Source organism: Oncorhynchus mykiss, chromosome 21 (assembly GCF_013265735.2).
Source record: "Oncorhynchus mykiss isolate Arlee chromosome 21, USDA_OmykA_1.1, whole genome shotgun sequence".
NCBI classification, from domain to species: Eukaryota; Metazoa; Chordata; class Actinopteri; order Salmoniformes; family Salmonidae; genus Oncorhynchus; species Oncorhynchus mykiss.
In genome coordinates, this window is record NC_048585.1 from 53236567 (window position 1) to 53248673 (window position 12107).

The window sequence follows — 12107 nt, forward strand, 5'->3', positions numbered from 1 at the left end:
TTCTAAAAGTGCTAGGTTTGCAGAATGTCTGCTATCTACCACGTGTCTAAATTATTTGAGTTGTATGGGATCGTAAATCATGAGTAGGGAGAAATCGGTCATGTTTTGGAATGAAAAGGGGGAATCTGTGTTCCTGTTGGAGAACTCCATTTTCTGACTACTGAACACGACATCACTTCCCTTCTGGCAGCAAGTAATGTAGTTAGATGTTGCCCTCTTGTTGTATCTTCCCTTGTGTAGCCTAGCCAGTATTAAGTTGAAGGTTGCCATTTTGTGAAGGTTGTTTGTGCCCTTGTGACACTAGTTCAGTCTGGTTAGACCGACATGCATACTTGTCCATTTAGTTGTTTTCACCTTCTGCTCTCATTCATCCTTTTCTATTTCTCTTTGACTCATCTCTCTCCTATTACTTTATTTCACCATTTCCTCTCAAGTCTCTCATTCTTGTTTCCAAAATAGTGGGTCACACAAACACAACCAGTGTCTCTGTCTGCAACATTAGTTAACATGTCTGATGGTTGTCCTCTTGGTGTCATCCCTCCCAGGTGAAGAAGACACCCGTATTCAAGAGAAGCTGGAGGTCAAGGTGTGGCACCCCGACAACCAGCTCAAAGACCCACAGATTGACCAGTTTCTGGTGGTGGCTCGGTGAGTGTCCCCTGGCCCTGCCCCTCTCCATCTGTCACACGTTGCCCTGGTTACGCCCTGTTGCTATGGAGGTCCTTGTCTGGCCTTGTTGTCATGAGCTTGGAACACATTCTGATCTGAAGTAATGTAAACTGAATGGCTTTGAGTTGCAAAGTGTCCACCTTTTTGAGCTTGATATTAGTGTATTGAGATTTTGCAATGTTCTCAAGACATCTTTGAAGGGTCTTGCCTAAGCGGTGTAGTAGCAGTAGGACCCCAGTCAACATACAGCATGTTTGGGCCCAAGTCTGTTTTTGGAGGGAATCAACATTATGGAGGGAACGACCTCAAGCTGCAGCACCATCTAGTGGCCATATGGTGAAAATTCACACTGATTTACAAAACCGCAGTCGATAGGGTATTTTTGTCTAGTTCTTGTTAAGTTAGGAGTTTGTCTGTTTCAGTACTGGGTTTGTCATTTGATGGTTGTGTGTTCCAGTGCTGTGGGGACGTTTGCCCGAGCCCTGGACTGCAGCAGCTCTATCCGTCAACCCAGCCTGCATATGAGTGCTGCGGCCGCCTCCCGAGACATCACGCTGGTGAGACACACACTTTGTCCATGTCCCATGGTGACAAGACAATCACTAAGCGCTCTACATATAACCCTTAAAACAATGGACATCTACCGTATCCTAATTAGTACATGTAATGTTATTCATTATATTGGACTATACACTCAGTGGGCAGTTTATTAGGTACACCACCCCGTTCATGAAAATGGTTCGCTCCTACAGATGGTGAGTCACGTTGCTGTGGCTTGCTATATAAAGCACGCAGAGAGGCATCGAGGCATTAAGTTACTGATCAACTGAACGTTAGAATGGGCAAAACCAGTGACCTAAGTGACTTTGAGTGTGATATAATCATTGGTGCCGGGCGCGTCAGTTCCAGTATCTCAGAGACGGACTCCCTCCTGGGCTTTTCACGCACGACAGTGTCTAGGGTTTACTGAGAATGGTGCAACAAACTAAAAACATCCAGTCAGCTCAGGCCTGTGGATGAAAACAGCTGAGAGGTCGAAGGAGAATGGGAAGAATTGTGCAAGCTAACAGGCGACCACAAACAGTAAACAACCACACAGGGTTCTACTCTTATCACTTAAAAACAAGAAGAAGCGGCTCCAGTGGGCATGAGATCACCAACACTGGACGATTTGAAAAGTGGAAAAACATTGCCTGGTCCGAAGAATCCCGGTTCCTGTTGCGTCATACTGATGTTAGAGTCAGGATTTGGCATAAGCAGCATGATCCCATGGACTCATCCTGCATGGTGTCAACGGTACAGGCTACTGGGGAATGTTCTCCTGGTACACATTAGACCGCTGCGCCACTCAGGACCTAAGGCACTGCATTTCAGTGCTAAAGGTGTCACTACAGACACCTTGGTTTGACTCCAGGCTGTATCACAACCGGCCGTGATTGGGTGTCTTATAGGGCGGCGCACAATTGGTCCAGCTTCGTCCAGGTTTGGTCGGTATAGGCCGTCACTGTAAATATGAATTTGTTATTAACTAGCTTGCCTAGTTAAATGAACAAATATTTCAGGCTGTTCTGGAGACAAAGGGGGTTCCGACCCAGTACTTGATGGGTGTACCTAATAAACTGGCCATCTAGTTTACCATTCTGTCATTTCACATTTGTCAAACATTTTGAATACGGTAACCTGTGTCTAAAATTAGCAATATATCTAATGGTCCCCCGCTCTCCCCCTCTAGTTCCATGCGATGGATACCCTGCAGAAGAACGACTACGACCTGGCCAAGGCCATGTCCACGCTGGTGCCTCAGGGCGGGCCCGTGCTCTGCCGTGACGAGATGGAGGAGTGGAGCGCCTCGGAGGCCATGCTGTTCGAAGAGGCCCTGGAGAAATATGGCAAGGACTTCAACGACATCCGCCAGGACTTTGTGAGTGTCCTCCTGTATTCAACTAATAGATACCTGGCTTGTGTTCAGAAGGAGCAGTAGGTCAAATGTTTTGAATCAACAAAGAAAAGTACCTCCTCCGTTTCAAAACGCACCTCCGGAACACCACTCTATATTAACTGTATCCTATGTGCTTTCATCTGGTCCGTGTTGAAGGATGTTCTGTCTCTGTTGTCCCCAGTTACCATGGAAGTCACTAGCCAGCGTGGTTCAGTTCTACTACATGTGGAAAACCACCGACCGCTACATTCAACAGGTAAAATACACCACTCTGCCGTTCAGAGCCACACTCTTACGAAACAATGAGATCGTACTATGCATTGGCTTAAGTGATGTATAATGCAGAATTGTCTTCACAAACAGAGCTACTTGTTGTTACTTTGCAAATTGAAATGTTTGTTTCAGAAACGACTCAAGGCAGCGGAAGCAGACAGCAAGCTGAAGCAGGTTTACATCCCCACCTAGTGAGTAACAGTCTGAACTGCAGCAGAGCCAATGCACAATCTCCATCATTACCACGGTAACTAAACACATCAACTCTCTCTCTCTACCTCCAGCACCAAGCCCAACCCCAACCAGATCATGGCTCCTGGTAACAAGCCTGGCATGAACGGGGCCGCTGGCTTCCAGAAAGGACTGAGCTGTGAGAGCTGCCGTAGTGAGTATTCTGCCATACAACTTTAGTTTGTGTCTGGTCTGTTGTCTGTCTGACTAACTGTAGTGAACAATCCTATGTGTGTAGTGAAGGTGATTTTGACGTATTTCTTTTTCTGGACATCTAACAGACCTCCCCTCTGTTGCAGCCGCCCAGTCAGCACAGTGGTACGCGTGGGGTCCTCCCAACATGCAGTGCAGACTGTGTGCATCCTGCTGGATCTACTGGAAGAAGTACGGAGGCCTGAAGACCCCCACACAGCTAGAGGGGGCCGCAAGATCTGGCTCAGTATGTCTGCTTTTATTAACCTGCTACCCTAAACCACTCAAATACTGGGTGCACCTCAGTAGCCTAGCTTTCCTTTATCTGCATAGGACAGGGAAGAGGGAGTTAATATCATTTTAATTTCCGAGTTCTTGGTGGCCTAGCCTGTGTTATCAGATCATTACAGCGGCAGCAGAGGAGAGGAAGCCAATGTAGACTGAGCTATTCAATCATGATATTTCGATATGTTAACTCTTGGCCCCTCAGGAGTCAACCCCCCGAGGTCACATGACCCGCCAGGAAGTGCAGGGCCTGTCACCCTTCACGACTAGTGGGGGGCGGGCCAAGCTGCTGGCCAAAAACCGGCAGACGTTCATCCTGCAGACCACCAAGCTGACGCGCATCGCCCGCCGTGTCTGCACTGACATCCTGCAGCCCCGCAGCGCCGCACGCCGCCCCTATGCCTCCATCAACGCCAATGCCGTCAAGGCCGAGTGTGAGTATATGGACACGCATTAACATACACACACACACACACACTTTCTGTAATGCTTATGGTGTTATTTTCTCAGGTATGATAAGGCTGCCTAAAGCAACCAAGGCCCCTATAAAGAACTGCTCGATCCCTCGACCACCGCTGGCCACCATAGTGAAGGAACTGGGTAAGAAAATAGTCCAATCACAGAAGAAATGATCATTGAGATCCTGAGAGGTCTTATGTCGCTGACACTGTGTGTATTTACCCACGGTTGGCACGAACACTGTGTAGTTTTTCTCCCTAATTGCGTTTCCATTTCCATGCTCCAGCTGTCGAAATACAGTACCAGTTAAAACTACCTACTCATTCAAGGGTTTTTCTTTATTTTTAGTATTTTCTACGTTGTAGAATAATAGTGAAGACATCAAACCGAAATAACACACATGGAATCATGTATTAACCCAAAAATGTTACACAAATCAAAATATGTTTTAGATTTTAAATTCTTCAAAGTAGCCATCCTTTGCCTTGATGACAGCTTTGCACACTCTTGGCATTCTCTCAACCAGCTTCACCTGGGATGCTTTTCCAACAGTCTTGAAGGAGTTCCCACATATGCTGAGCACTTGTTGGCTGCTTTTCCTTCACTCTGCGGTCCAACTCATCCCAAACCATCTCAATTTGGTTGAGGTCGGGTGATTGTGGAGGCCAGGTCATCTGATGCAGCACTCCATCCCTCTTCTTCTTGGTCAAATAGCCCTTACACAGCCTGGAGGTGTGATGGATCATTGTCCCACTAAGCTCAAACCAGATGGGATGGCATATCGCTGCAGAATGCTGTGGGTGTCATGCTGGTTAAGTGTGCCTTAAATTCTAAGTAAATCACTGACAGTGTCACCAGCAAAGCACCATCACACCACCTCCTCCATGCTTCACGGTGGGAACCACAAATGCAGAGATCATCCATTCGCCGCCTCTACGTCTCAAAGACACGGCGGTTGGAATAATAAATCTCCAATTTGGACACATCAGACCAAAGGACAGATTTCTACCGGTCTAATGTCCATTGCTCATGTTTCTTGGCCCAAGCCAGTCTCTTCTTATTATTGGTGTCCTTTAGCAGTGGTTTCTTTGCAGTAATTTGACCATGAAGGCCTGATTCACACAGTCTCCTCTGAACAGTTGATGTTGAGATGTCTGTTAATTGAACTCTGTAGCATTTTATTTGAGCTGGTAACTCTAATGAACTTATCCTCTAGAGCAGAGGTAACTCTGGGTCTTCCTTTCCTGTGGCGGTCCTCATGAGAGACAGTTTCATCATAGCGCTTGATGGTTTTTGCGACTGCACTTGAAAAAACTTTGAAAGTTTTTGAAATTTCCCACTTTGACTGACCTTCATGTCTTCAAGTAATGATGGACTGTTGTTTTTCTTCGCTTATTTGAGCTGTTCTTGACATAATATGGACTTGGTCTTTTACCAAATAGGGCTATCTTCTGTATACCACTCCTACCTTGTCACAATTGATTGGCTCAAACGCATTAGAAGGAAAGAAATTCCACAAATTAACTTTGAACAAGGCACATCTGACCTCTAGTGACTACCCATCCCGCATGCGGGAGAGTAATCATCGACTGACACTAATTAGCATAACGCAACGGACATACATATTCCTAGAAAATATTCCTATTCATGAAAATCACAAATTAAATATATTGAAACACAGCTTAGCCTTTTGTTAATCACCCGGTCATCTCAACATATGCTTTACAGCCAATGCTAGACAAGCATTTGTGTAAGTTTATCGATAGCCTAGCATAGCATTTTGTCCAGCTAGCAGCAGGTAACTTGGTCACGGAAATCAGAAAAGCAATCAAATTAAATCGTTTACCTTTGAGCTTCGGATGTTTTCACTCACGAGACTCCCAGTTAGATAGCAAATATTCCTTTTTTCCAAAAATATTATTTTTGTAGGCGAAATAGCTCCGTTTGTTCTTCACGTTTAGCTGAGAAATCGCCCGGAAATTGCAGTCACGAAAATGCTGAAAAATATTCCAAATTAGCTCCATAATATCGACAGAAACATGGCAAACGTTGTTTATAATCCATCCTCAAGGTGTTTTTCAAATATCTATTCGATAAGATATCCGCCGGGACAATTAGTTTTTCAGTAGGACCGATTGGAATTATGGCTACCTCTGTATTTTACGCGAGAATCTCTCTGGGAGGCATCAGGTGACCACTTGCGCAATGTAGCCGCTTACGGGTATTCTTCAACATAAATGCATAAAACTACGTCACAATGCTGTAGACACCTTCTGGAATACGGAGAAAGAGTAATCTGGTTGATAGCCCATTCACTGCTCAATAGGGACGCATTGGAACGCAGCGCTTTCAAAACATGAGGCACTTCCAGATTGGATTTTTCTCAGGCTTTCGCCTGCAACATCAGTTCTGTTATACTCACAGACAATATTTTTACCGTTTTTGGAAACTTTAGAGTGTTTTCTATCCAAAGCTGTCAATTACATGCATATTCTAGCATCTTGTCCTGACAAAATATCCTGTTTACTATGGGAACGTTATTTTTCCAAAAATGAAAATACTGCCCCCTTAGTCACAAAAGGCTTTAGTGTTAATTGAAATGTATTCCACCTAATAAAGGCAAAGGGTGGCTACTTTGAAGAATCTAAAATATATTTTGATTTAACAAATTTTTTGGTTACTACGTGATTCCATAGTTTTGATGTCTTCACTATTATTATACAATGTAGAAAATAGTAAAAAATAAAGAAAAACCCTGGAATGAGTAGGTGTGTCCAAACTTTTGACTGGTACTGTGTAATGAAGCGGTATGCACTTTTATTTTAAGTGGCTTCGTTTGTGATTGGGGTTCTCCTTTCCTCTCTCCAGCCATCCAGGCTCCACTCAAGCTGAAGGCCCCCAGAGGCACCCCCACCCCCATCAACCGCAACCAGGCCAACCAGCCCCGGGGGGGATCGGCCCTGCTTGGCAAGAGGCCCTTTGACAGCAGCGTGAGTACTCCTCGCACACGCATGCACACACACAAACCACAACCGCCATTTTTACTTCCTCTTTGTCTGTCAATCCATGCATGTGACAGGTTCTGGTTTGATATAGACGGCCTCATTTACTGTAACCTTGGGTAGTGTCTCATGTCCCTGTCTACTCAGACTGCAGAGATGGACAGACTGGCGCTGGTTCTGGTTCCTCTGTAACAGTGGGAGATTTACTGACCATCTGTCTATCTCCATCACCGCTGAGCATAGCAGCATGACCACAGCTTGGGCCAAGTGGCCACACACACACACACACCTCTCACCGTTCTTCTCTTATTGGTCATAGGCGTTGGCACTGCCGTTCCCCACCAATGGGAGGCCGTTCACATCAGGCATGAGGACCACCTCTCAGTCAGTGATCAAGCGTCAGAAAGTGAACCAAGGAGACGCGCCAAACCCTGTGGTTTTTGTTGCTACTAAATACACCAGGTAGGTCCTGGTCTCTGAGCGTCTGTTATTCTCTTAGTAGCAGTCAGCTCCGGAAGATACAAATGACCTTCTGTGCTTTTTGGTTGAGAAATCTGCATAGTTCTGTATTGAACACCTGACAACGGGGTCAATCTTAGTCAAAACAAATTCTCCCACTGAATTTTTTGCCATAGACCTGATTGATCCCTTTGTCAGGTGTTCAATATAGTACTATGTAGATTTCTCAACCAAAAAGCACAGAACGAAAATGATGAATGTTTAATATTGCATGTAACTAGTTTTAAGATGAAGGTTATTCTTCTTTGCACCTGTGCACTTTGACATTAGGATGTGTTTTTATACAGGCAGCCCAATTTTGATCAGATCTTTTTCCAATAATTGGGCAAAAAATGAGGTGCTACCTGTGTCAACAAAGCCTTGGACTCCTAGGTGTGCCAATGTCGATCTGAGTCCTACAGATAATTCACTGTGTGTATTTCTGTCCCCTCCAGGGCTCTGAGGAAACACCTGACCCAGTCTGAGATGCGACGGGCAGCCAGGAAACCACACCTTCCCGTCAGGGTCAAGCTGCCCCTGCCTCCCCGGCCCCTGGCTTTAGCCATTCTGCCCTCCAGCACCAGCGAGCCCATCGTCCTGGAGGACTAACCCCCCCCCACCCCACCCCACTGCGAAACAGTTAGGGCGCACCCAGCGCACCAACCTGCTAGTGTAGCAGCACAACCCCATACCAGTAGTTGTTTTCTCTCGTCGTATTTTTTAAATCTCGTCTTCTGTTCTGTTACCTCCCAAAAGCTGACGTGCTGCTCCACACACACACACACACACACACACACACACACACACACACACACACGAGTGACACCCGCATGTATGCATTATATCTAGTACATGGCATCAATTCTTTACACACACACTACGCATACACTGAGTGTACAAAACATTAGGAACACCCCCTTAAGCCCTCAGGAACGCCTCAAACCCAGCAGCGTTGCAGTTCTCGACCCACTCAAACCAGTGCACCTGGCACCTACTACAATACACTGTTCAAAGGCACTTAAATATTTTGTTTTGCCCATTCATCCTCTGAATGGCACACATACACAATCCATGTCTCAATTGTCTCAAGGCTTAGAAATCCTTCTCTAACCCGTCTCCTCCCCTTCATCTACACTGATTGAAGTGGATTTAACAAGTGACAACAATAAGGTATCAAAGCTTTCACCTGGTCACCTATGTCAGGGGTGGGCAACTCCAGTCCTCGGGGCCTGATTGCCTCCCCTGGTCTATGTCATGGAAAGAGCAGGTGTTTGTAATGTTTTGTACACTGAGTGTATACACAGACACAACACCCCCCCCCCACATACACACACTAGGCTTTGGGCTTTACTATTTTATTCTGGCTCTTTTTGCTTAATTATTTTTGCTCCCCTTTTTTAATGGTAAATCATTTTAACTGTGTAATTTAAAATCAGAAATATTTCTCATCCTGAAATAACGGTGATTTAAGCACACTTTATTTTTTTCCCTCCAGGTCCTTTCTTATCTGTGTAAATATTAGCAGCATTTTGAGGGGTTGACACCTAATTGTTTGGGGACTGGTAGGGGCGTGGTTGTGGGAGGGCCATGGAAATAGAAATACTAGAACCACAGCAATTTGACTAAATGTCTGTTCTAGTTATTCATATTCTGTAGGGAGGGCTATGTGGGGCAGTTTTTTAGCATGTTTATGGGAAAGTCTATTTTGACCAAGGTTTCACCCACTTGTTCCATCATAGGTCTTGGAGGTTGCAGTAAAGTGCTTTGTGTGACCCATCCTTCAAGGATACTTGTCAGATTCTACTTTAGACACCCGTCTTCTCTTACACCATCACATCAGGCCCCACCCCCTCTCCACACCTAAATTAGACCTGATCCTGCCCCCTATCTCTCCACAATCCTATCAGAAGTTACGTTTGAGGGTTTGCTAGTGAGGAAATCAATTCTGTTGAACCCCCCCCCCCCCCCCCCTGGGTATTTTTAACATTAGCAGCTTTCCACCCAACTCCCTCCCATAACCTCTAGGTGTTGAGCTCTGTTTTTCTACTTAATTGTCGTCACAATCAATTTGAGTCCTGTCTTGTTTACCATCACTTGATTGACACACTTTTTACAGCTGTTTATTTACCCATCTGGAGAGAGACAGTCGGGATCCTTCTCTGTAAATGCATTTGGGTGCATTTTGGTTTTGACTGATAAGACCGCTTGAGTTGCCTGGCTACCCAGCCACATCGTTCTCACTAACTGACGTTCCTTCTCCACGATGAGTCTGGATTTGCCTGCCTCCCCCGACGATTTCTAGAACGCAAACATATTCTGACCGTTCTAATTGGTCCCTGAAACCTATGGGTTGGGCCAGAGCCTGCCTACATGCTGACGTTATCAACTTTGATACACTGATTGGTTAGACTATCCAATCACTGATGGATTTTGTTTTGTTCAACGCCCCTCATTTTGAAGTCAAACGAGCAACGTCTAGGATGGCAGTTTGAGACTGAATGAATGTAGCGACCGATAGAGCAGAGGAATTAAATTCAGGATGAGTTGTCAGGCAACCGCTTGAGTACAGCAGTCTTGTGTCTTCAATACTATGGTAGGCGAGAGGGAGAAGTAAGGGTTTAGGAAATGGTGATGTAGGTTAACAAGGTAGATGAGATTCATATTGTGTAGGTTTGGAAGATATTCAAACAGGTGGTTCTGGATGTGGATCTGATTGTTTGGGACATGCAAAATAGATACTGTTGTCTCTGAGGTCCTTATTGGGAGAAATATGGGTTTGTTTTAGTGGAGTCAGAATTGAGCCATAAAAAAAGAAAACATTCTAGGTGTAAAACTCCATTCTTAGACAGTCCCTGTTCATTTTGTCACCTGTACCAATAAATCATATGCCTTCAGCTCCCCCAAACATAGACTAGGCCACCGCAATTATGACAATGGACTGTTTGGATCTTGGGTTTGAATGAAACTGGCAAATTATGTTACGAGCTGGTTGTTGTCAGATACTGTTGTTACTAAAGCAGCTATATGTATTGGCTTGGGTGCTGGAGTCATGAATCTCCAGTGATGTCTCAACTTGTGGGTTGATTTGGTTTGAATCTGTATTTTCCCTTTTTGTGTTTATTATGAAGAAAGGGTGAGTTTAGATTAAATTAATTCTTAATTGGATATTATAATTCCTCTTTCTCCTTCAGGCTCTGTGTACAATGGCAGCCAGTATGGGGGTAGAAATGACAGATTTATAAGCAAGTTTGGTCCCAATGTGGGCTTTTGTAATGTTTCTAAAACAATTTGAAGTGTTAAAATACTAATCTGAAGAAGGAAATAAAAACTTGGCCTATTGAAAAGTTTTTTTATATTAAATCATTTGGGGAAGAAGGCTTGTAATTACTCCATATTGTGGAGAGGGTTAAAATACTGTACATGTGAACATTGCTCTCCATTGGGTGGGTTTGGAGGAGGGAGGGAGGGGGGGCAAATCAGAGCTGGTGGGAGGGATGTAGAGGGGGTTAGAATTTTGTATGTTGGAGAGAGAATTATGCTACAATTAATGGTTTTTCTCAAGTGTTTTTTATTCCAATGTCTCTGTATCCTTTTAATGTATCTTGATAAGAAAATAAAGATTTTTTTTTTCTTTGTGGTCCTATACATTTATCTGGTGTGTGCTTTTTCTGGATGTGTATGATACAATGTTGCAAAGATGTCAGTGTCAAATGTAAACACGCATGACTAACGGCCTCCCCGGTGGCCCAGTGTTCTAAGTCACTGCCTCTTCGTGCTTGAGGCGTCACTACGGACAGCCTGGTTCGATTTCGGGCTATATAACAACCGGCGGTGATTGGGAGTCCCATAGGGCGGCGCACAATTGGCCCAGCATCGTCCGGGTTTGGCCGGTGTAGTCTGTCATTGTAATTAAGAATTTGTTCATAACTGACTTGCCTAGTTAAATAATTTAATGATGTCCTTTATCAATTGAACATTTTGAGGAATACATATGAGCCACACGATGGTCTTGGATTCTGTAGAAAATAAATGTTGTAACCTTAGACTAAGTTCCGCCAAACAAGAACAATTTATTGTATTATTTTTAAACAGATCAATCATGAATTGGCTGCATACACACAGGCAGCCCAATTCTGATCTTTCCCATAATTATAGGCGAACTATCTTATCTGATTGGTCAAGAGACCAATTAGTGGAAAAATATCAGAATTAGGCTGCCTGTGTAAGCAGCCAAAATGCCACACAAAGGTTTATATTTCCCCCCTAACAGACAGCATTTAATTAACAAATTACTCAGGTGTGAGGTTGACCTCCAACTGTGGTGTGAATTGACACAGAACAGAATAATTGTTTATGTACCCAATGGGCTTGACGTTAGTAATCAGGGCATTAATTGGCATATGTTTATTGCGCCAGTGCTAAGGACCAGTTCATCCGGCGCTAAAACTGCAACGTTGTCGCAGAGACTCAACGCCATTGGTCGTTGCTAATCGAATACCAGCTACATTGCATCTGATTGGTGGATTCGAACGCCCTACTGGCGTTTAATGTTGCACAGC

General features: G+C 44.5%; 1 protein-coding gene across 4 annotated transcripts in view; it reads left to right on the forward strand.

Moving 5' to 3' along the window:
- LOC110500719 (metastasis-associated protein MTA2) overlaps nucleotides 1-8613 on the forward strand; it is a 29951-nt gene extending 21338 nt beyond the window's left edge. The window contains exons 7-18 of one of the 4 annotated variants that reach the window (XM_036958166.1): nucleotides 546-648; nucleotides 1127-1226; nucleotides 2402-2590; nucleotides 2790-2864; nucleotides 3014-3072; nucleotides 3166-3266; nucleotides 3394-3551; nucleotides 3786-4023; nucleotides 4100-4189; nucleotides 6917-7038; nucleotides 7370-7512; nucleotides 8004-8613. In XM_036958166.1, coding sequence (XP_036814061.1) covers nucleotides 546-648; nucleotides 1127-1226; nucleotides 2402-2590; nucleotides 2790-2864; nucleotides 3014-3072; nucleotides 3166-3266; nucleotides 3394-3551; nucleotides 3786-4023; nucleotides 4100-4189; nucleotides 6917-7038; nucleotides 7370-7512; nucleotides 8004-8157 — 1532 coding nt within the window. In that variant the 3' untranslated portion in view covers nucleotides 8158-8613. The remainder of the gene's footprint in view (nucleotides 1-545; nucleotides 649-1126; nucleotides 1227-2401; nucleotides 2591-2789; nucleotides 2865-3013; nucleotides 3073-3165; nucleotides 3267-3393; nucleotides 3552-3785; nucleotides 4024-4099; nucleotides 4190-6916; nucleotides 7039-7369; nucleotides 7513-8003) is intronic. The other 3 variants (XM_036958167.1, XM_021578243.2, XM_021578244.2) reach the window with 3 other exon arrangements.
- Nucleotides 8614-12107: the final 3494 nt, after the last annotated feature.